Source organism: Micrasema longulum, unplaced genomic scaffold, assembly GCF_059751315.1.
Source record: "Micrasema longulum isolate JH-2025_06_02 unplaced genomic scaffold, ASM5975131v1 h1tg000866l, whole genome shotgun sequence".
NCBI lineage: Eukaryota > Metazoa > Arthropoda > Insecta > Trichoptera > Brachycentridae > Micrasema > Micrasema longulum.
The window spans coordinates 48,360-72,281 of NW_028278058.1; the positions used below are offsets into that span (position 1 = coordinate 48,360).

At 31.6% G+C, this 23,922-nt stretch overlaps 1 protein-coding gene across 5 annotated transcripts in view; it reads left to right on the forward strand.

Moving 5' to 3' along the window:
• The window catches only part of KaiR1D (Kainate-type ionotropic glutamate receptor subunit 1D), a 174,833-nt gene that overhangs the window by 39,148 nt on the left and 111,763 nt on the right, over positions 1-23,922 (forward strand). For all 5 annotated transcript variants that reach the window (XM_088231274.1, XM_088231271.1, XM_088231273.1 and 2 more), the window contains exon 2: positions 11,474-11,631. In XM_088231274.1, the coding sequence (XP_088087400.1) occupies positions 11,474-11,631 (158 nt within the window). The remainder of the gene's footprint in view (positions 1-11,473; positions 11,632-23,922) is intronic.

A 23,922-nucleotide genomic window follows, 5' to 3' on the forward strand; every position in this document is an offset into this window, starting at 1 on the left:
AAATATCCCAACTAGAGACCTCAGATAAAACTAACTCTTTCATACCGATAACCATAGAACTAACTTTGGTTTTCATCCCCCTATGCCCAGAATTCTTAGGTCTACCAACAAACATACCGGTCTTGATTTCTTTGATAGCAAGTTTTCTTCTTTCAAACAACCGCTGAATCAAATTCAATTATAATTACCTCTCTCCCGCTTCCACTCCCACAAAGTCTATTAAACCATTGAGTTGTTCTACTGTTTTTTTAATAAATTTCCATGTATAAATGTGTCAGTAAAAATGTCTATTGGGCGTATATAAAATAATAAAAAGTAATAATAAAAAAAACACTTTAAATACTTTGGCATTCAAATCACTTCTGATCTAGATCCAGAAAGCAAAAAAATTTTGTACTTTATTTCTCTTTCAAGTAAAAATTTTTGTACTTTATTTCTATTTTTTACAAATTAGCGGGATCATTTTTAAAATCTTTAATCCTTATTTTTATTTATATAGTATAGTTTTTATTTTTATGATTATTTGTTTTTTATGATAATTTCCTGTTATTTTTATTTGTATTTGAAATGCACCAATTATCTTTTATTTATAATTAGTTTGGTGTGATATAGATATTATAAATTATTGTATAAATTTGAATTTATAAAAAATAAAGAAATAAAGAAATAAACTGTATTTTTCATCCGCCTGGACAGATATTAATTTCAATTATTACAATAACTGCGAGAAATCATGTAATATTTCTAAGATAAAACTTGTGTAACATGCGTTATAAATCATCTTCTGATTCTGCCAATATGGTTGCATCATTTGCGTACCATGTAATGTTAATGATCTTATTTCATTTAGTCCTAGATTAATAACCTAGAGATAGGCGACCAAACTGATAGCCAATAATAATGCTACTAGTGTTTCTCTATTCTTGACAGCATATTTATTTATTTATATTGTTTGTTTGAGAAAAAAACTATGGATATGAATATTATTGTGATATATTTACTAATAAGGATGTTAAACTTACTTTGTTTCTTTGTTGTTGTAAATGTGTGCTTTAAAAAAACCCTTAATATAATTTAAGTCCCGAACTGAGTTGTAGTAACTCCTGAGAATGTAATTAATTTATATTGTATTTTGTATAACATGTTTTTTTTATTTTTAATATTGAACTTGACACAAATAAGCATATATAGACGTCTAAGCTGAAACCTTTAATGACGTGAGTAAGGTTCATCTGACTGAATTATTATCCTTAATAAACAACGCCTGTAAACTCTAATTTTTATAACTCTGGTTTTTGTAGCCACCATACACGCTGCGTAAAATTCCCTACTCTGATGATGAATCCGAAAATTTATCTTCAAAACAAAATTTATTTGAGTACGAAATATTATTTTTAATATATTTAAAAAAAAATGTTAATAAAGTACCAAATCGGGTTATTTCACATCGAAGTACTAAGATTTAAATCTTTCTCTTACGTGGCGAAAGATACTTAAATCTATAAATTAAAAATGTTTTATTTGTGGATTAAAAAAGCATTTTTATTTTTATCTCTATAATAAATAAATCGATATAATTTATATCTTTATTGAAAGCCTTTTTATTAGATTCCACCCCTTTTCCATAATCTTTTTGTATCTGTGATTTCCATTACTTCCGGTAGGTAAAAATAATAATAAAAATCGATTGCACTAAGGTCTACATAACACTTTGTCAATGTAATGTTACCAACCCTTAACCTGTCCCTGCCGATCCCTTTCAACCCATAACTAAAATGATTACTGCAATATGTTTCTTAGTGTACAGGGAAGAAAAAAATATAAGTGCTTGTGTCACTACCCTTCGCCACATACGCCCTTTATAAAGCAAAACAAATTGATGTAACCTGGCTTTATAAATTTCGAAGAAAACTTCATTGATAACCTTAAGTACTTCCATCATGTCATCTATGTGTAGTCAGGGTTGAACGTGAAAGATTTAACGCCATTTCTCTACACACATACTTTATAATGCCGTTTATTCCATCTTACGAATTCAATTATTTAGATCGTACCATATCTACGTCGGCTTTTTTAGTTTCACAGTGCTTACGTGTCGTGTTAGAACACTCGAGTTGTCACGATGATAATACATTTTAATCACGGCTTTAGTTAAGATACAAAAACTAAAATTTTACATTTATAAGTTAAGGAATGCAATCTTTGTTTAGTTTTTTTTATATTTTACTTTTTATGCTGTTACATGTTCACTTAATTGCCATACTTACTAGTTCTTTGCTCGATGTATTTATTATTATAATGTTTTTAAAATTATTTTTATTGTTAACTTTTTAATATCATTCTTATGTTAAAATATTACAACAGAGATGAAAAACATTTAAGAAAAGGTAATATAGAAATATAGGCATCTACAGGGCTTACGACCTGTCAATGGCTGGTTTAAGTGGCCACTTTCTACATTGTGTAACATTCACCATTCTGCCTATATTTGAACATCTATATTCCTTCGATTCTTTCATCTGTTGATGTTTGTGAAGTTAAGGAGCTGAAACCTTTATTTATTCGGGTGAGATTCATCTAATTGAATTATTTCACCTACATACTAGGCAACGCCTGAAAATATTATATAATAAGTCATTACACGATAACGTATAAATAAAAAGGATTGAATTTAAACATTTTTTTAGGAAGGCTTTGAAAAATAATGGCACTTAAATCAACAGTCAAAAAGCCTTTCATTATGGCCCGTTATACAATATTTTATTGTAATGGTCGTCCTATACCTAGTTAATTTATGATCATCCCCTTTTCCCATCCTCCCATTTTTTAAACTTCGGTTTTCGCAAGGTTGAACATTTTTATTTTAAAGAGTGCACGTCAGTGTTAGCTTCTAATAGCATGTGTACAATCAGTGAGATTTATATGTTAGTGAAATTAAACCGTGACGAAAAGACGAGTTTGTCTTGAAATCGGTAGACATAGAAATGTCGGTAAGTGGTTGTAGAAAAATATTTAGTAACATTTATTAAATTATGCATGAGCTGCCTTTAGTAAGCTCTCCTATATCATGAAATTTCCGAAGTACTCACATTACTAAAAGATTTTTTTTTATGCTTGTGTTCTCCCTGTACTGACATATGAGTGTGAAACTTTTGTATTTGACCAGAATTTTCTGGTCAAATATAAGTAAAAATAAATTGCAGAGTCATCTGCAGGCGATTACTAGTACTTAATTTAACTCGGAAGAGTCTTAACTACATAAAATAAAGTAATCTGCTAATTAAAATACTTAACTTCAATATCAATACATAGATGGCGCTCCAACTCGCTTGTGGATGGTTTCTCGTTTAGTAACATATATACAAAAATCAAAAATGTTACCTGTGTGGATATTCGCTAATAAGCGGAATGGGGAATGTTGTAGTACCTACTTAAAGTGGCCACTTAACCCAGCCAATGACAGGTCATAAGCCCTGTAAACGCTCGAATATCCATAATCCTGAATTTGAACAAAATTCAACCTCATCTCTGTAGGGATATAAATAAAAATATGAAACTTTTGTGTTCACGAAACATTTTTTACACAAATTATCAGTGACACAAAGAGCCATGGAAAGGAGAACGCTGGATATTTCGTTGAGATATAGCAAAACCAATGTATGGATAAAAGCGAGAACAAAGGTCCACAGGGCTGCCTACCGAAAATGGAGCTGGGTTGGTCATATAGCCAAAACCACATACTCTAGATGGACCGACAAAGTCCTGGAATGGCGATCCAGAACGGGTAGAAGAAGTGTCGACAGGCCTCGGACAAGGTGGTCTTATGACGTAAGATGAGTAGCAGGAAGTGGTTGGATGCGGGTGACTCAGGAAATGGAGATATGGAGACTAAAGTGAGAGGCCTATGTTCACCATTGAACCAGAACCGGTTGTTGATGATGATGATGATGATTTAATTATTATCTTTTTACATCCATAACCATTTAGACATCTATTTCGATTCACTAATTCTGTAGAAAACGCTAAGCTTATAACCCTTATTCGATAAGGATGGTTTAACACCCTCTTTTAGTATTTATTAATTCCTCATTGACTCTGATTAGGCAGATTGAATTAAATAAAGTTGTAATAATTAGGATGTAAGCTTTAAGGGCGTCCATTAGTCAAGGCCTCGAACGCTTGCAAAAACTTTTCACAACATTAAAATAATAATTTTATTCTTGCAATTAACGATTCTGTAATGAAACCGTTACGAATAACGGCTGTGCCTTTGGTGCGAGTAACGAAAGCGTTAGTATTGGATTAGAGTATCTAATTTGATCAACAAGTAGACATAAAAAATCGATATATTGAGTTTTTCTACTGACATTTCTGAGTGGAACTGCATTTTAATTATAATAATAAAAATACGAATAATATAAAATACGTAATACGTATTTAGTCTGACGATGTCGGTCACGACGGAACCCGGTCACTGGTAAAAATTTATAAATAAAAGTGGAATAAAACTTTTTACGTATTTTTATTATTATGACATATTAATACATAGAAAATTATTATAAAGAAAAGTAGTAAGGCACAATGGTATATAGTAGACTTGATGGGAGTAGAAGCGGGAGAAAGGTGTTTTTAATTTAATTTGATTCGGAAATCGTTTGAAAAGCGACAACTTGTTATCAAAAAAATCAAGACTGGTATGTTTGTTGGCAGACCTAGGAATTCTGGGCATAGGGGAATGAAAACCATAGTTAGTTCTATGGTTATCGGTATGGAAGAATAAGTTTTGTCTGAGGTTTCTAGTTGGGATATTGAATTTTATTGAGCTCAGTAGTTCAGGCGCATCAAAGAGTGAGTTGAGAATTTTAAATAGGACTAGAAGGTCGAATTTATTTCGACGGTCTTGAAAATTATATTTTGATATCTACGGATAAAGATATCTACGGATGTATCTTAAGTGATATTCAGAATAACGGATATTGAAATTGACAGGTATCTTTTAACAGATATCAGAATTACAGAAATTGAAAATAACAGTTTTTAAATCCTTTTCAAATTATTTAATTATTTATTATTATAACCAACGGCTGTAGCCAATTTGTACAAAGTTTTAAGTTAAATACAAAGTTATATAATATAAAGAAAACATAGTTTATTATTTTGGTTAAACTCAGTAAAAGTAATGTGTCGTAAAAAAAATAATAAAAGATTTACAGTAAAAGAGAGAAGTAAAGAAAAAGAATAGTAAAAAATATATGCATTTTAGGTTTGTAAATCTTACATAGGCACACAAATTCAGCAAAAATAAAAATAAATGCACATTTATTTGAGTATATTATACAAACAGACTGAATCTCCGGTTCATCGGTTATTGTTGCAAAGTCAATAGTACATACTTCCTATGTACAACCGAATGAGCATGAACCCATCTAGGTAGCAAGTATGACTTATTGTAAATATAGTGTTTCAGAGGTCTTAAACTAATTATTTTATTTATTTTATCTTAAAATTAAAATATTAAAAATCAAATAAAAATGTTGTATTTAAAAACTAAAAACAAATAGAAATATTAAACATATATATACACATATACATGCATATATAAATATACATTCATACATATACACATATAAACACACACATGCGTTAAACTACTTGGAGTTTTACTCAATTCTGACATTTCTCTTGACGCTCAAATTAGTAGAACGATAATTTCATGCTTCTACTAGCTGTTAAATGCATACGCAAAAATTTGCCGGTTGATGCCGCCCGTCAAATAATAAATGCGTGTGTAGTGTCTGGTATCTATGCAGGTCTACTAATGAACAAAATAACTCGCCTACAATCTGTATCAAATGCTGCAGCGATACTTATTTTTGGAATCTCTAAGTTCAGTCATATCTTTCCACTACTTTGAGAACTACACTGGCTACGTTTTCCACAGAGGGTCGAATACAAACTCTGTTGGCTTATGTATAAGTCACTGCACAACTCTGCTCCGGAATATCTATGCATTCCAGATAAACTAGCTGACAGGCGTCTCACGCTTAGATCAGCTACGTCTACAGCGAGAGGAAAAGTTATTATACCTCTACGCAAACAGCGCACTAAATTTAGTGAACGCGCATTTGCGGTCGCAGGCCTTATGGCATGTAACGCTCTCCCAGCAGAGGTGCGAGGCTGTGAAAGTGAAGTGATGTTTCGGAAAAAACTTAAAACCCACTTGTTCTCTAAATCATTTGAATAAATCCGTAGCATATGACAACAAAATAAATTGTTTTATTTAAATTACAAAATTTAAAGCTTTAATTAAATCTATTTAACAAAACAATCACTATGTCAAGCGCCTTTGAGGTATTGAATGTCAAAAATGGCGCTATATAAGTTATCCATAATAATAATAATAATAATGCAAACATACATACTCGCACATATACATATAGGGTGTACAAGATATTAAATATTATCCAATATTATCTTTTCAAATTATGTTCTTATATTTAAAACTTTTCAAACGTGCAAGTAACAAATTTGTCTCCATTATATTTTTATATAATTTAAAAAGATACAAACACTTTTAAAGCGAAACAATAAATAATTGAACTACTCCTGAAACGAGTTTACACTTGACCGGTCGGCAAAGGGTTTGCGGGGACAAATCGTAACGGCTCTCAACACTTTCTCCCCCTTTGTAAGTTTACAGGCGACGAGACGACCTCATTAGTGGGGGCCCGGAAAACGTTTCTTTAAATTTAAATGGAATTAAAATTACCGCGGAATTCAATTTTAGAGGCCGGGAATTTTCTCGATTCTTAATTGTGACGTCAAAAGCAAAATTGTCTATCTACTGCAGTCACAGCAAAAAAAAATTATGTTTGTTTATTATTTTAATAATACATAATTTTTAACTCATTTCGATGTTCTTACTTTTTGCCAAAATATAAATTATCAATTTACTTATTTATTTAATTACATACATAAGGTTATTTAAATTTGTTTGAGACAATAAGTTCCAACTCCGTAGGACTAAAAGTCCTGTGTTGAGATGGGACGAGCAATTAGTTGACACAGACACATGAGTATATCACCACAAATATACGATTAGAGACATAAAAAATATTTTTAAAAACATATACATACATATATGGCACATCAATATGGTAAACAGTAAACTCAAGCATTTGTAAAATAATAATATTTTCAGTTCGTCCAAATTTTTGTAGAACAGGACAGTATTCAACCCCCTAGGGAGCTGTTGATATTGACATATAACAACAGACATGAAAAACATTTTGTCCGGTAATAAGCCCTGTGGATGCCTAAACTTCTATATTCTCTCAGTAAAATGTAATTTATGTCCGTTGTAATATTTTAAAAGTTCAATTGAATTGAATTTAATATCTATGTTTAAAGCATTGACTTTGTGGTCAAACATTTTAACAATTGTTCAAAAATATTGGTATTTACTCAATTACCGGCTGTTTTAGTCTACTGGTTTCGAGACGTACCCATCTCTTCGTTAGGTATGTCCCGAAAATAAGAAGGTGGAGGTGTATTTTAGTATTTGTATGTAGTGACTATCCTGACGAAGAGATGGGTACGTCTTGAAACCGTTAGACTAAAAATTCGGCGAGTCGTTTTATGCAAATATTTACTTACATTAGATTTTTATTTTGTTTTGTGCTTTTTTATTTATTTTCATTTATAATTTAATAGAATAATAAGACGCTGGATTAAAAGTTCTTCATATTGAAAATACAACATTCGTCATTATAATTCCATTTTCGCACCTAATGATGCATAGGGCACTGGATTTGTACACTAATCACAGTATATCTCGATGAATTTTGTTACATGAAGGTAAGATAGTGCACTCCAGGGACTATGAAATATTTTAGTGTGAAAACACCCTTTTAAACTTTTAAATAAATATTTCATATCAACCATGTCAGGAATCGAACTCGAGACCTCTTGCATGGTATGCAAACGCGATGAACTTTACACCACGAAGCCTACGATAAACATTAGATAAATTAAAAATCTTAAACATAAAAATATGATGTTCACTAATGTTTCAGGCATTTCTTGAAGGTGGGTAGAGAATTTTTTATATTTTTAATGAAATGTGACTACGAAAAGTTATCAAAATAAAAAATTGTAACCAAAAACAGGTTTCAAATCCAAAAAAAAAGGTTCAACTAATTTAAAGTGGAGAAGACTACTTTTATTTTTAACGTCACAATTTACTTCGCGTGGTGTTAAAACGGAGTTAAAGTTTACTAGGGGCATAGAGTTTTACCGGAAATAAAATCTGTTTGTTTTTCTGGAGAACTAATTACTATATTTTCAGGTCAGAATATCAAAATGGTTGCCAGGCAAAAAAAATTAATTATTTTGCTTTCGGAAATTCACCAAATCGACAGAAATTTTCTCTTCAAACTTCTTAGGAACATTATACTTCTGGTGTGATCAGATTTAGATTTAAAGTTTACTGACACATTTTTTGGTATAACAATAAGGAGAAGTCTCAGCAAAACGTTTGTACGAAGTTTTCTCAGGGAATTAATTATGTTGAACCCAAAACCCGGACGATTTTAGCAGAGAAACCTCTGCTTTATCGCACCAAGAGTATTAAATATTTTTAAAAACGTATTAAGCTCTCAAAGACAGAAACTATTTAAAAAAAAAAACAGGACTGTATTTTCCTCAGGAGGAGGAATTAGGGTAAGAAACTCCTTGATGGTTTTTCAAATACTTAAGTTTGTTGATTTCAATTTGCTTTTTTCAATTACATTATTTTTTAAAAAATTGTATTCTATTTTATATGTTTATATGGCATGTATTTTTTAATTATGTTTTTGTTCTGTATAATATATATGGTGAAATATATGTTGTTAAAATGTTATGCATTTATTCGTATCAATTCAACACATAACTTTGGTTCCATGGAATTGGGATTTGTGTCTCAATAAATGTTACATAAATATATTGTGGATAAAAGAAATTAATAAATAAATTAAATATACCTGTATTATTAATATTCAAAGCATTAACTTTGTGGTCCAACATTTTAATATTATCTTAATAAAATTTGTATAAAACCACTCACCGACTTATCTGTCTACCGGTTTCGAGACGTAACCCGTCTCTTCGTCAGGACAACAACACTACACCAACATGCAAATACCACTACACACCTTCACCATAGTAGATTTGCAAAAAATATAAAATCGACATGCAGGTTAGACACATGCTTCACTACGCCACCACCGAGGGTTAATGACTTATGAAGCTAATATTTCAAAAGGATTAACAATCGGAAAAGGAGGGAAAAGGGAGGGGGAGGGTAGGGTGACCATTACAATGAGTGTAGTGTTGTTGTCCTGACGAAGAGACAGGTTACTGTAAGTCGGTGAGTGGTTTTATACAAATTTTATTAACATAATATTAAATATACCTGTTTTTCATTCTCGCCTTCATTATTAATTGTCATGATTTATTAAATATACTAAGAAAGGGTCAGTAAGATAGTTTGGTCATGGAGAACAAACGGATGATGAAAGAACGTGAAAACTGATATAAATGGTGAGAGTGAATGGTAACATAAGACGTGGGCGACCAAAAAAGACGTGGCATGATCAGATTAATCAAAATTCTAAGTCAAGTTACGTCAAAAACTGACACGAAGGACATGTATGACGAGATGAATGAATGTGGAGGAAGCTAGGAATGTATGTCAGGATAGACGTGTTTGGTGGTCCATCATCTTTGTCTACTCATACGGGGAAATGGCGTGATATTAGAAGTAGTTATAAGTTATTAACGTATTTTTTATAATCCACTCAATATTTGTGCAAATAGATTTTGGTCGATTGTGTGTAGTCTGCCTAACCGGTACAACCTCTTTTAAGACAATCATTCTTATGTGCAGTACAAAATAATGATTTTTAGGTCCCAAAGACCAGACATTGCTTTTGCGAGAATTCTGATTTTGTGGTAGACCCTACGATCCTTCCCCTTTTTTGATTCCTGGAAACGTGAAAATGTTCCTGTAGAGATCAACAAGATCTGCCAACTAATTGACTATTAAATTAATAAAAAAACGAATCGAATGTTCAAATACTTTTTTAATGCTTAATTTGTATTTTAACTTTTCCGTCAAATGATTTTATGATGAAGTATGATATGGAAGGTTATGGGATAAAAATTTATTTTCTCAAATTGGGAAATACGTTTAGGAGAAATATACTTAAACTTACCCTAAAACAGGTATTCTCAAAAAAATTTATCAACGAAACACTTCGCAAATCCGAAAAATTTTAAATAACACTAAGCTTATTTTTTAGCTTAAGAAATTCATAATCGTAAAAATAAACAATTTATTTAAACATTTGTTATTTATTAAGTCAAATAAAAAATTCGCAAAAAAATGAGAGTGAATAAAATTCTCGATTAATTGGCTGATATTGAGTTCTTGAATCGCAAATCTTTTTTTATATTAGGCGCTTAGTAAGTAGAATTCTGACATACATGTTAACCGTCAATGGGCCTGTTTCTGAGTTCTGATTTTATTGAACCATAATATAAGAAATAGAAAGCATTGAAATATTTAAAAAAATACTTGAAAAAATATGTTATTGAGAAATTTAGATTCAAAATTGTTGTAATAAAAAAATGTTGTAATGTTATTGAATTTTTGTAAAAATCCTTAAGATGTTATGAACTTACCTAAAAAAGCATAATTAAATATTTATAAGGAAACCCCATTCCGCATGATCAGTTATAGAAAATGGAAATAAAACAGTGATAGCTTGTTTTGACACATTGGTATACTCTTCTAACAAAATCTTGATATTATTTTATTTTTGTATTTTTGTTTAAAATCAATCACCGATTAAATCAATAAGATTTTCATAATCACTTGCGCTTCAATCTATTGTATCTCTTACAGAAATATATTCATACACAAATAACATCAACCCTGATGATGGACGCTGTAACGCGATCCAAAACGTCGGTAGAGAGTACGAACGACACACGGCATAATAACCCAGAAAAACTTATTGTGCATCTTAACGGCCGTGAAAATCTAAGAAGTTTAATCGGGTTGAAGTAACTTTACTTGAACTACATGCTAAAGCTGATCAAACTGCACTGATCTTGTTGGGCTGACTGAACGAGCTGACTGATTTTGGCTGCATCCTATGGTCTTTTTTATAGACGACGTTCCTTTGTAGTTCTTTTTTTTTTGGTAGGGACGATGTGAATGCACTGCAGAACGATGCCCTCCGATTTCATGAGAAATACTCATTGAGTTGCATTTTACGAATATATTTAATTCGATTGAAAATAATGACATTGCATCGTCGGTCATAAGTTTATTTTAGGTGAACTAATTTGACACGTGTGTGTCATTGACTATAGACTATGGACCCTACATATATAATTTATTAATTTGTACTAATGATTGTTTCAGGCGTACGTCGATATAGTCAAGGCTTGGGGATGGAAATCATTCACCATCATTTACGAAAATAACGAAGGCCTTGTTCGGCTTCAAGAACTCCTGAAATCCCATGGACTTTCAGAATTCCCGATAGCGGTACGACAGTTAGGCGATGGAACCGATTATAGGTAAGTTTACCTAAATTTATTTTATTAGTTATCTGATTATTTTATGTGAGCACAAATACACTTTTATGCTATTTTAAAAGAAGAAGGAAATATCAATAAATAAACAAAAAAAACAATGTATTTAAGAAACTAATTACAAATCAAAACAAAAATACTTGACCAAACAACCATTAGTAATTTCAATCAATATCACTATATGTCCGGGCGGATAACGGATACAGTTGTTTATGTAAATGTCAACCCTGAACGAGCATTTTAGACTCGATGGTTGTAAAACACATCGAATAGATATGAGTCCGTCTCGTATTGGTAGGTGGTTGGCAAACTCGCCTACCATACCTTTCCATTTGCCATTTCTTGCCAATTAATGTAAAGTATACATTAGTCCAGAGCTTACTTGTTCCAATCCTTGATTATGCAGACGTATGTTTTACATGCCATTCACATCTGTTATCCAGATGCGAATAGTTTAATAAGTTGTAACGATTGTTTACACAAGTTTTATCTTTAATATTCGCAAATTCGACCACATGGCCGAATATCGCACGCAACTACACAGGCTCAGTATCTGGTTTAGAAGAAACATTCACATTCTATCACTTCTTAACATTTCTTACCAAAAAATACTGCATAAGTATGTTCCCGTCCGTTACAGCGATGTAACTGGCGTGCCACGGCGCCACGGCGAAATTAATTAATGAATATGCTGGCAACTACTTTAAGCATTTTGACGAATATTTTTGCAATCAAATCAAAATTCAAATAAACTTCTACACATAATAAAAAATATAAACCACTTATTAAGGTATATTAGATGATTTTGAATCACATATATATCGAGATCCCCAAAAATGACGAAACATCTATTAGCCTTATTAAGATTATTGATCAACGCGTTTGCCTACCATGCGAGAGGTCTCGAGATTGAATCCCCAGGTGGAATAATTATTTAAAAAAAAAAAATACTCTTGAATAATTTATTGTCCCTTGACTGGCACCTGAACTGTAAGACTGATCACCTTACCTTCATGTAACAAAAACGATCAAGTTATGATGAGATTTTAGTATCAATGCAGTGCCCTATGCACCATTAGATGTAATTAGGAAATAATACTGATGATGACCCTTAGGCAAATGCATAAAACATTAAGTTGAGAGAAAGATATGTTATCTAATTAGATCGCCAAGCAAGACACATATTTAATTGAATTTAAATTAAAAGAGACAGTGATTATTGGCGATCATTTCCTAACCTCATGTGACCTAAGGTTAACCAAGGGTAATCTTAAAATGAACATTTAAGAGAAGATAATATAGAATTCTAGGAATCTACAGGGCTTTATCTTTGTTGTAATATGTTAATATAAACAGCTCCCCAGGGAGTTGAATCCAGTCCTTGTCTACAAAAATTTGGACAAACTTAAAATATCGTTGATTATTTGTTTTGTCTTTGCTAAAAGTTTTATGTTACTTTTGCTGTTGAAATTGACTCAGATCATAAATGTTATAAATAAAAAAATAAGAGTTGAATCGCGGACGTCAAACAAGTCATGTCGAAAAATTCCTATACAAAACTAGTTTACCCTGAAGATGGCTCCAGCACCCATAGCTTTAACGTCTGATTTAGTCCTAACCACTCGAGATCACCCAAAAAAGACATAACATATTGAATAAAAAAAAAGTTTTATACGATAAAAATGTTTTAAAATTTGAAACATTTTTCTTACTGATTATGCCAGAGGGAGTTTTATCCATTTTTTCTCTTTCCACTAATAAAAAGCGATGTTTTCCACTTCAACGATTTAGAACCCGGGGAATTTCTTACACAAACGTGGCGCTGCATACCATTAATCTAAAATAAAGGGATGCTTTCCCGAACCATTTCCTTTTTTTATCTTTCAATTTAGAGTTTTACAGAAAAGGAAATTTACTTAAAAGCAATAAAACAAGAATCCTCTAAAGAAAATGACGAAAAATCTTTACGTTCAATCAATTTTAAAGCAATCAAATATTTCTCTTATTACGAGGGACGCTTGGATACTTTTTATTATGTACATTTATTTGATTAGATGTATAAAAATTGAATTAAGTTTATGAATGAGAAGTAAATTGAATATTCTCGAGATTATTAATATGAAATCTTTTCTGAGCAGGGGGAAAAATAATACTTTTTATCAATAAGGAAGTAAAATTTGAGAACAATATTTTGAGTGTTTCCAAATTTTTGTAGACAAGGACTGAATTCAAATATTAACGTATTACAACATAGATGAAGAACATTTCTGAGAAGGAAATATAGTAGTCTAGGCATCTACAGGGTTTATGACCTGTCATTGGCTGGTTTCAGTGGCCACTTTACACACTGTGTATCATTCATAATTTTGCCTATCATCTATTTTGCTTCAATTCATACATCTGTTGATGTTTGCGAATTTAAAGAGCTGAAACCTTTATTTACGCGGGTGAGATTCATCTAATCGAATTGATTCAAGCAATGTAAATGTTCAAATATGGAAAGAATGGTGAATGTTACACAATGTGTAAAGTGGTCACTAAAACCAGCAAACGACAGGTCATAAGCCCTGAAGATGCCTATTTTACCTTCTCTAAAATGTTTTTAATCTTTGTTGTAATAAGTTGAAAATGATTTTACTGTTTACAATTTATTTGTTTAACATAATATAACATTAATTTAATTTTAAATGCATTTTTACCTTAGCTTTGAAATATATTATTTTTACAGCTAATTTATATTATTCTGATTCTAAGTGGTAGGGTTCAGTTCTATGTTAGCTCCTGACGTCACTGCGACCAGTAAAGATCTATTCTGACGGGTCCCCGTGAATAGTTCTCGCCCTCCAAGCCTAGGTCTATAAAGGCAGCCTCCGTGGTGTAGTGGTCAAGACGCTTGATTCACGCACGGAAGGTTCCGGGTTCGATTCCCGATGAGAACACAAAAATTAAAAATGTGATTTTTCTCAAGCCTGGGTGCTTCATTCACCACTGTAATTAGGCCTCCTGGCCTGTTGTGGTGCAAAAAAAATGTAGAAAAATGTAGAAAAATGTAGAAAGTATCGAGCTATTAGGTAGGGGGCAAACTCTTTAACATCCTCAGGGCCTCAATGATGATGGGAATATAAAGACGTCACACCTTCACCTTATAGTTCACAGTATAGTCAAAGATAAATTCCCTTTAGCGATCATAAAAATATACTCCCGACCCCCATCTTCAAGTTTTGGGTAGGTACATAGATATGAATTAAGAGGAAGCGTACGTCACGGTATACATATCTACGCTCTAAAATGACATAGCTTCAGTATGACGTCATAGTTGAAGATTTCTCCAACTATGACGTCATACTGAAGTAAAAAGTCTCCCTACCGACTACAAAGGTATAGTACCGATTCCCCCACCATCAAGTTTCGATGCAAGCACTTTATTTTATACCGACGGGTCTAGAACCCCTCGATCAGTTTATCTACGCATCAAAAGTGTAAAAAAAAATTGTTCCACTGAGCAATTTTTCCTTTAATTATGATTTATTTAAAATTGTAATCGTTGAGGTTGGCACCTTTTTTCTTAAAAGTGTGAAAAATATGAAAGAGAAATAAGTAAGTTTTAAAGTCGAATTAAATTCCGACATAACTGTCACTTTAATAAAACGAACGCATAGATGTAAAAAAATAATGTTGCTAGGTTCTATCTTATTAACTAACAATAGTATCTAGGCGTCAGACACAGATTATATGCGTCAGAAAGTTACCACTGTAAAAAAAATTTTTAGTTATTTTATTTTTTCCATCTATTTTACTATCTTTCCGAGTGTATGTATCGAGACGTCGAAGTAGCCGGCTTTGTAGTCAATCGGTAGATATACACAGACGATCGTTAAGCATACCGTCTAGGCGATTTCCAAAAGTTAAGGAAAATTCATGTTCAAGCGAGCATTTTTTGCTTGAATAGGGATTGATTGGAGTTTACAGTCTATTTGAAGTGAGCATTTTTTATTACAGAAGCCTATTTAAGCTATAAATAAAAACTATTTTAAATGTTCATGACGTAAATAACGCGGATTAATTGTTTGCGGTCATTCCACTGGCTTGTTTCGATTATATAATGTCGATATGACAAGTACGTAGAACATACCGTGGTAAGATACAGATAATACAGAAGTTAAGTATTTGGTCTCGATATATACATATGAAGATATCGTTCTTAATCGAGGCACAGGTTTAACCAGTGGTCCACTAGTATATAACATATAATGCATTATATTTTCCAATGCCATTTTAAACCAATTCAGGATCGACCAAATCAGTAAAGTTGGGAAGATATTCATTCGATTGAATTATTTCACCTATAAGGCGACGCCTAAAAAAAATAATTCAGATACTATTTAGTTTTAGTAATATTACAGTTCCTAAATTCCACACAAGTCGTGGTCAAGATAGCTTTGTCTTCAAATGTGTAAAAAATTATAATAATCTTCCCAATGAACTAAAAACTATTAAAAATAATTTACAATAAATAAATTTAAAGTAAATCTAAAGATTTTTTTTGAATTCGTGTAAAAACTACACTATATTTTAATTAGTATGAATGTATTATTGTTTTTTGTTTTTTTCTTTATATATCCTATGTTTTTTTTTTTTTTCCATGTACTCGTATTTAAAATTATGTAAACTCTTATAAATAAGCAAATAAAACAATGTAAGTCACTCTCCAAGCACAAAAATTAGTCTCTTTTTTTTTAAAGTTACAGTGATAATATTTACTAGATGTATAAAAGTAGATCTGTATAGAATTTTTAAAATATATGTACCTTCTATGAAATTTATAATTAAAAAAATACATTAAAAAATATAACTTATGCCACGTGGCTTTGCTGTATATTGAACACGGCAAACATAGAAGGGGAATAAATTCAAGTGACCATAAAGCTTAAAATTGTTGTTTTGTCGTTAAAATACCGCATGGAAATCTGCGCTATCGTACTCACAGAGCTGTGAACACAACGATATCGTATTTTGTGGGTAGAAGTGTAACAGTTCCAGTGGCGGCTTGTACCAGTATATCAGTACATATCTGTACCTTAAAGCTATAAGGCTGGAAGTCACATTTTTGCCAAGTTGAGTTATGAATGTCATTTTATTCATATATTCAGATTCTTTTAACCTTTCTCTTACTGTCCTAAAAACACCCGCACGTTACGGTGTTGTGTATTCACTACACATTAAAAAAAAAGAACGTTAAAAACGGAAAAAAGGAATATTTATTGGTAAAGGCTTTAATTAACCATAATTGAATTCAAAGATGATTATATTTTAAATCTAACTTCTGAAAACATGAAAAAAACATTAGGTATCGCTAACGACTCGGGCGAAACGCGCACCCGCGCCAACTTCCCGAGAGCTACGAAGTAGCTAGTACTGGACTACGTGACTGGACATGTTGTGGACGGTACACGCTAGGTGTTATTGGTATACTGTGAGTATAATTTTGATGATGTTTTTAATTTATCCCCGATTTCCGATAAAATTCTTTTTTTGTGCCTAATAAGTACTTATTATTTAGTAACAATTATTCCAGTCGATACGTTAATGTGTAATGGAGGAATACTGAAAATCTAAACCCAATATTTATTTTATTTTTTAAGTTGTTATTAGACTCAATGTGTACTAGCTACACATCACCGAGGAGGGAGGGTTAATGCTAAAAACATTGGAGTCCTCTAGTATACCACTACTGAAAAAGCTTGTTCTAAAACAACAGTAGTGCAGTAATAATTATCATGCTTTTAACGAAATTCAATGGTTTGCTGGTATTAAAGCAGTGGATACTGAATAAACTCCACAATTTTTAAAGCAAACTACCTCTGATGCAGCGAGGGATTTTGCGCAAGATTAAGTCTTATTGTGATAATCAACCGTACTTAACCATTATGTAATTTTTTTTTGTCGTTTATTTTATAATTTTACTTTATCATTGATTTTTTTAACACTTTATAACCATTTACAATTTATATACATATAAGAGCGGGCATATTGCCTTAAGGCAATTTCTTCCTACCTACCCAAACCGTTCAGTTTGAGAAAATTACAAGTACATGGACATATTGAATTTCACAATTTTATACAAAAATGAAAAACAGAAATTAAGAAAATAAAAGCAAATATAAAAAAGTTAACACTATACTATGAAATTAAAATAAAAACACTTTACTATGAAGAGAGGAGAGGGGACGTGAAGGAAAGAAGAAGGATAGAGGAACAATTTAAATATTTAGATAGTGACATTTCAATCTTGACTGAAATATAAATAAAGAAGGGACGTCTCTAACATTCGTGGGTAGATTATTCCACAATCGAGCAGCTTGTACTGTGAAAGAGGAGGCAAGAAAATTAGAGCGATGAAAATATATTAAAAAGGTTCTCTCGTTACTAGAACGAAGAGATAGTCCGTGTTGTTTAGTAGAGCTCTCCCATATAAACAAGCGAAGTGGGATTACCTAAAATATTGTGAAGAAGTGATAAAATGTGAAATTTACTGTTTTTTTCATACTGTTACAGTTACTGTTTTACCGCTATTAATATCATGCCATTAAATTTATATTTACGTGTTATTTTCATAAATAATTCATGTTTTTACTAATTGCACGCAATTTAATATTTTTCCCTTGAAAATTTTTATTAAAAAAATTGTTTTTCATTCAATATTCTACATTATTTTTATACTCAAGTCCGAGGAGGAATTAAATCGCGGGCCATGCGGTTAGAACAAAAAACCCATAGTTATTTGGTATTCCATATTTTAAATGTTTTTTTCCTTAAATATTATCCTTCTCCTATAATTCATACAGTGTCCATGCGGCTCAACTGTGGAATCATCTCCCATCCACCATCAAAGGTGTCACTAGAGTATCTCTGTTTAAATCACGTCTGAAAAAACATCTATTTTCTCTTCCTTAATCTCTCCTCCCTTCCTCTCTCCTTTTTTTCCTTTTTTCAATTGAGTGATAGTTTTTATTTAGGGCAATTTATAAACAAAGCAGAACTCTTTTTTATACATGATAGATATTTACCATTAGCGTGTCCCCATACTGTTTCGTTTTTCCAAAAAATGTTCATTATGAGAACTAGAACAATTCAAACCCGTAAAAAGCCCGGTTTTATCTGTAGTCTTCGGGCCCACGGCGCATGGTATACAAATATAACTATTTTTGAAAAACGCAAAATATACTGATACAGAAAAAAAAATATTCTGATGCTCTGTCTAAAAAATAATAAATTCAGTTTTGAGTTGCGAAAAACGGTACAGCGAAACGTCGATTTTGACTATTATAACAAAAGGCCTGACATGCATTTGTCTTTTTCGCACAGTATCGGGGAGGCATCTGCATGACAGTGACAGGAAAACAATGTTCAAACACTTATTTATCGAAATTCTTTGTCATTATATTTCATCGCTTTCTTTGCATACACATCTTGCTTCCTCTACATTCATACATCTTCTCATAAACGCGCGTCAATTATTCCGACTTTTAGCATGACCATCTTCGTGTATTTATTGGATTTGGTCATGCCATGTCTTTCTTGGTCTTCCTCTATTTCTGCATCCATCAATATTTGCATTGTAAATAGTTTTGGCCATTTTTCTTTTGCTGTTCATTTGCTTTGCATGTCCAAAGCAACGCAGAGCTTCTTTCTTGATTTTGTTGTTAACGTTAATCTCAGTCTTAGATAATGTACGTTTCTCGACATTTGTTCATCTATCGTATATATTTTTACCACACATTTGCCTGAGACATCATATTTCAACAGGATTTTATTATGTTCATTTAATAAATATACTCGTATTAACTCAAATCTAGTAATAGCAAAGCATTTCCGGTTTCAGCTCGTTATTAATAAAATACATAATACACGAACAAGAACTTCAAGGCCTTTATGTAATTTGTGGGATTTTGGGTATCACGGTGGGAAGGGTTAAGGGGTGCGGCAAATTAACTCAAGCATATTGTTCCTTTGGAGACAGGCTGCGTGCACTGTTAGATTGTTTGACCGCGGTGAGGGCAAAGTCTTGACTGTTTGTGTTGTTTACTCCCTCTGAAGGCGACGAAACTGTTTCTACAAAACTAAAAATAAAACTTACAAGTTAGGCCGACGATACCTTTTTTTATTTAAAAAATAATATTTTAATAGATACCTGGTCCAAATGTTGATCGCCACTGGTGTAGTGTGAATAAATAACACAAGCTTATATACACTGACAGGAGCGCCCTAGCGATGAAAACTGGAAACAAACAAACAAATGACATTACCATATCAAAATTATAAATCCCTCGACAACGAACACGTCGCGCGTCGCCTTTCTGCACCGCATTCCTGAACGAATGGGCCCTTTGCTTTATGGACGCGTGTAAATTATTAATTTTTAAATTACGCGTTTTCGCTTCCCTTCTCGCTGATTGAGAACTAATCTAATTTGCCTCTTAGCGTGGATTTGAAAGGCATATTAGAAAATTAGAAAGGGTATTTTTTTTATATTTTTAAAGAATATAAAAAAAATACCCTTTTTTTGTTTTTTTTTTTCTTATAATTACAAAGGTTTACCGTACATGTAACTAAAGAAAGAAAAACATTTTTTTTTAATGTCTCACATAGACATATTCTGTACGTGAGTGTCCTGATTTAATCAGTTTTATGTCTAGCCCGATTTTATTTAACAAAATTAAACATACATGCTGATACGTACATGCACACGCACATTTGCATACACAACGTACATATCTATAGATACACATATACGCGTATCCACATTTGTTAAAGAAAATACCATATTATTTTTATTATATAATTGCAAGCAATTTAGCTAAAGTAATTAAGAACATTTAATTCAATGACTAACTTTTTAGCATATTTATTGAGGGTTAGCAATGCAAAATGGTCACGATTATATCCACCATTCATATAAACTGCCAGTAAAAGGAACAATGCAGACAGTAGAGTTAAATCGGGCTGTGGTCCCGTGGTCCCGTGGTCCCGTGGTTAGAGTCTCAAACTCACGGCTCAAAGGTCCGCGGTTCGAATCCCACTCCACCCCAACCTGATTCCCATTTTCCCAAAGTAAGTTATTTACAACTCCTTGAAAATGACCCTTAAAATGAAATATTTGGGTTTATCATAAGAACGCAAATATTTATTAAAAAATTATTATTATTCAAATCACGTTTAACGAGATTATTTTTTTTAAATAAAGTTCGACCTTTTCATGAAAAAAAATTGGATTTAAATATGAGCTAAACCTTTAACACTTTTGACTTCAGTCGAGAATTAAAACGCAGTTCTTTTTTGGTGGTATTTCAAAAAAATGTTGTACACAAATACATTAACACTGTACAGATGTACAAGTTTACAACAGAAATGCCTAAAATATCATTTTTGACCGTTTGTGGATTAACGAGGTTTACAAGTTAGGGTAACGATATTTTGCAAGCGCGAATAGTTTTTTAAGCTATTCAGATACTATGTTATAATAGCGATGTTTCCACAGGATAGTTTTGTTTCTTTGAAATCTCAACTAAAATGCATGATTTGTTAGTTTCAACTGAAGTAAAAAAAGACTAGGAATCTGCTGATTTTTTGAGTCTAATCATACCAGTAAAAAAACTATAAGGCTAGGTATTGTAGTATTTTAAAAAAATTAGTGCACAACGGTTCATATTAAATCCTCTTAAAATTATGCAAAGATTATTAATATACAAAGATTATTATTAAAATAGTTTTAAAGAATTTTAAAAAAACCCTCAACATTCAATATGGAAATTCTATAAATAATGTTTAAGGTTCATACAGTAGACACTCTTTATAAAATAAAGTCTATTATACAAATTTATAAAGAAGAAAAAATAAACGGATTTGAAATGAATAAGTCACTCAGATACCAACGTTATATTAAAAATCCTAAATTCCACACAAGTCATGGTCAAAATAACTTTGTCTTTAAAGGTGTAAAAAATTATGATAATCTCCCTAATGAACTAAAAACTATTAAAAGTAATATACTCGTAACAATAAATAAATTTAAAGTAAATCTAAAGAATTTTTTTAAACACGTGTAAAAACTTTATTTTTCTTTTTTGGGTGAAACCATCTTCAGTTTACCCTGAAAATGGCTCTTGCAATGGTAGCAAAAACGTCGGAACAAATCCAACACCCACGGTATCACCCAAAAACGAAACATATTGATAACAGTGACCGTAAAAACCTTCGCACCTATTTAACGTGTAAAAACTACATTCAATTTTAATAAGTATGAATGTATTATTGTTTTATGTTTTTTCTTTAAATACCCTATGTTTTTATTTTTTTCTCCTGTACTCGTAAATTTCAAATTATATAAACTCCTTTGAATAAACAACTACAACAGTGTAAGTCACTCTCCAAGCACAAGAGTTAGTCTCTTTTTTTGCAGAGCTACAGTGATAACATGTACTAGATGTATAAAAGTAGATCTGTATAGAATTTTTTAAAAACGTGTACCTTTTATGAAATTTATGAATAAAAAAAATCTTTTAAAAACATTGATTGAACTGTTTTACCGATCAAAAGATATTTATTTATTTAAAAAAAAAACAAACAGTCGACAGTGATTTAATAACATTTTTTTTAAAAATACAGTTTTAAGACAGACCAGCAATGTTTCTAAATAAATATCATACATATTATTAAATTGTGTTACAACAAAAGGATGTGTATTTGTATGAGAGTAAATGTAGATGTGTGTTTATGTGTATTAGTGTGGGAGTAAGTGTTCAGGAGTGTGCATCATTAAATAGTAAGTGGGATCGTATCGCAGCCAGAAATTATAAGTCTCAATTTATTTTTATATAAATTAAGGGGTATGTAAAATATATCAAGAGATGAAAAAAAAATTAGAGCAAAAACGATAGAGGAAAGAGTGCTGTGCATAGTTAGTGCTACAGACTGGCAGATGGAATAAATATTTATTTCTTTTCACGCGAAAGGGGACATTAAGATCAATTTTGGAGAGTAGGTTAAAAGAGTCTGATTTATTATTTAATAATTTATGGAAATAGCATAATTCAGATACAGTGCGTCTATTTTCAAGGGTAAAAAATCCATTTTGTTTGGCAGATTGGCTTTAAGTACAAAGCGTTTTATTTTTGGTACGTGTACTTGTACACACACAAATCTGGATTTTCTCCCAAGGGGGAGTAGGTATTTATTTTTATTTTTTTTTGGGAGAAAATCCAGATTTGTGTGTGTACAAGTACACGTACCAAAAATAATGTTGTGTAATAAGATCTGGTCAAATATAAGTAAAAATAAATTGCACAGTCATCTGCAGGCGATCACTAGTACTTAATTTAACTCGGAAGAGTCTTAACTACATAAAAATAAAGTAATCTGCTAATTAAAATACTTAACTTCAATATCAAAACATAGATGGCGCTCCAACTCGCTTGTGGATGGTTTCTCAATTCGTAACACATATACAAAAATCAAAAATGTTACCTGTGTGGATATTCGCTAATAAGCGGAATGGGGAATGTTGTAGTACCTACTTAAAGTGGCCACTTTACCCAGCCAATGACAGGTCATAAGCCCTGTAAACGCTCGAATATCCATAATCCTGAATTTGAAAAAAAAAAAAAAAAAAAATCTACCTCATCTCTGTAGGGATATAAATTTAAAAAAAATACAAAGCGTTTTATTGTTTTTATAATCTAGGTATTTTAAAATTTTTGTTGAACATTTTCAATCCTTTCTTTGTTTTTATGTATTGTGGGCTCCACGCAACGGATGCTTACTCCAAATTACTGCGTGTAAAAGTGTACAAAAGTTTTAAATGTATTTGGTTTTTTAAAAAGGTTTGGAAATTCTTAAAATGAAGCCCAGCATTTGGTAAGCTTTTTCAACAATAGAATTTACATGAGACCCAAACAGCAATCTTTTATCGAGAATAACTTCTAAGTCTCTTATCTCGCTACTCCGTGGTATGAAATTATCTTTGATCGTATAATTGTGCGTAAAAAAAATGTACTTTTAGTAAATGTCATTGAATAACATTTTGAGGTATTAATGTACAATTGATTTTTATTACAGTAATCAAATGTATATTTAACCAAATAAAAATATTGCGGACCAAATGTGACTGAGACACAGGACAAACACTGCGTAAAGTGTAAACTGTTTATTGTAATAAACAAACCTTTAACAGGAAAGGCATTTGCTTTTACACTGATGAAAACCCAGCAAAAGCGTGAG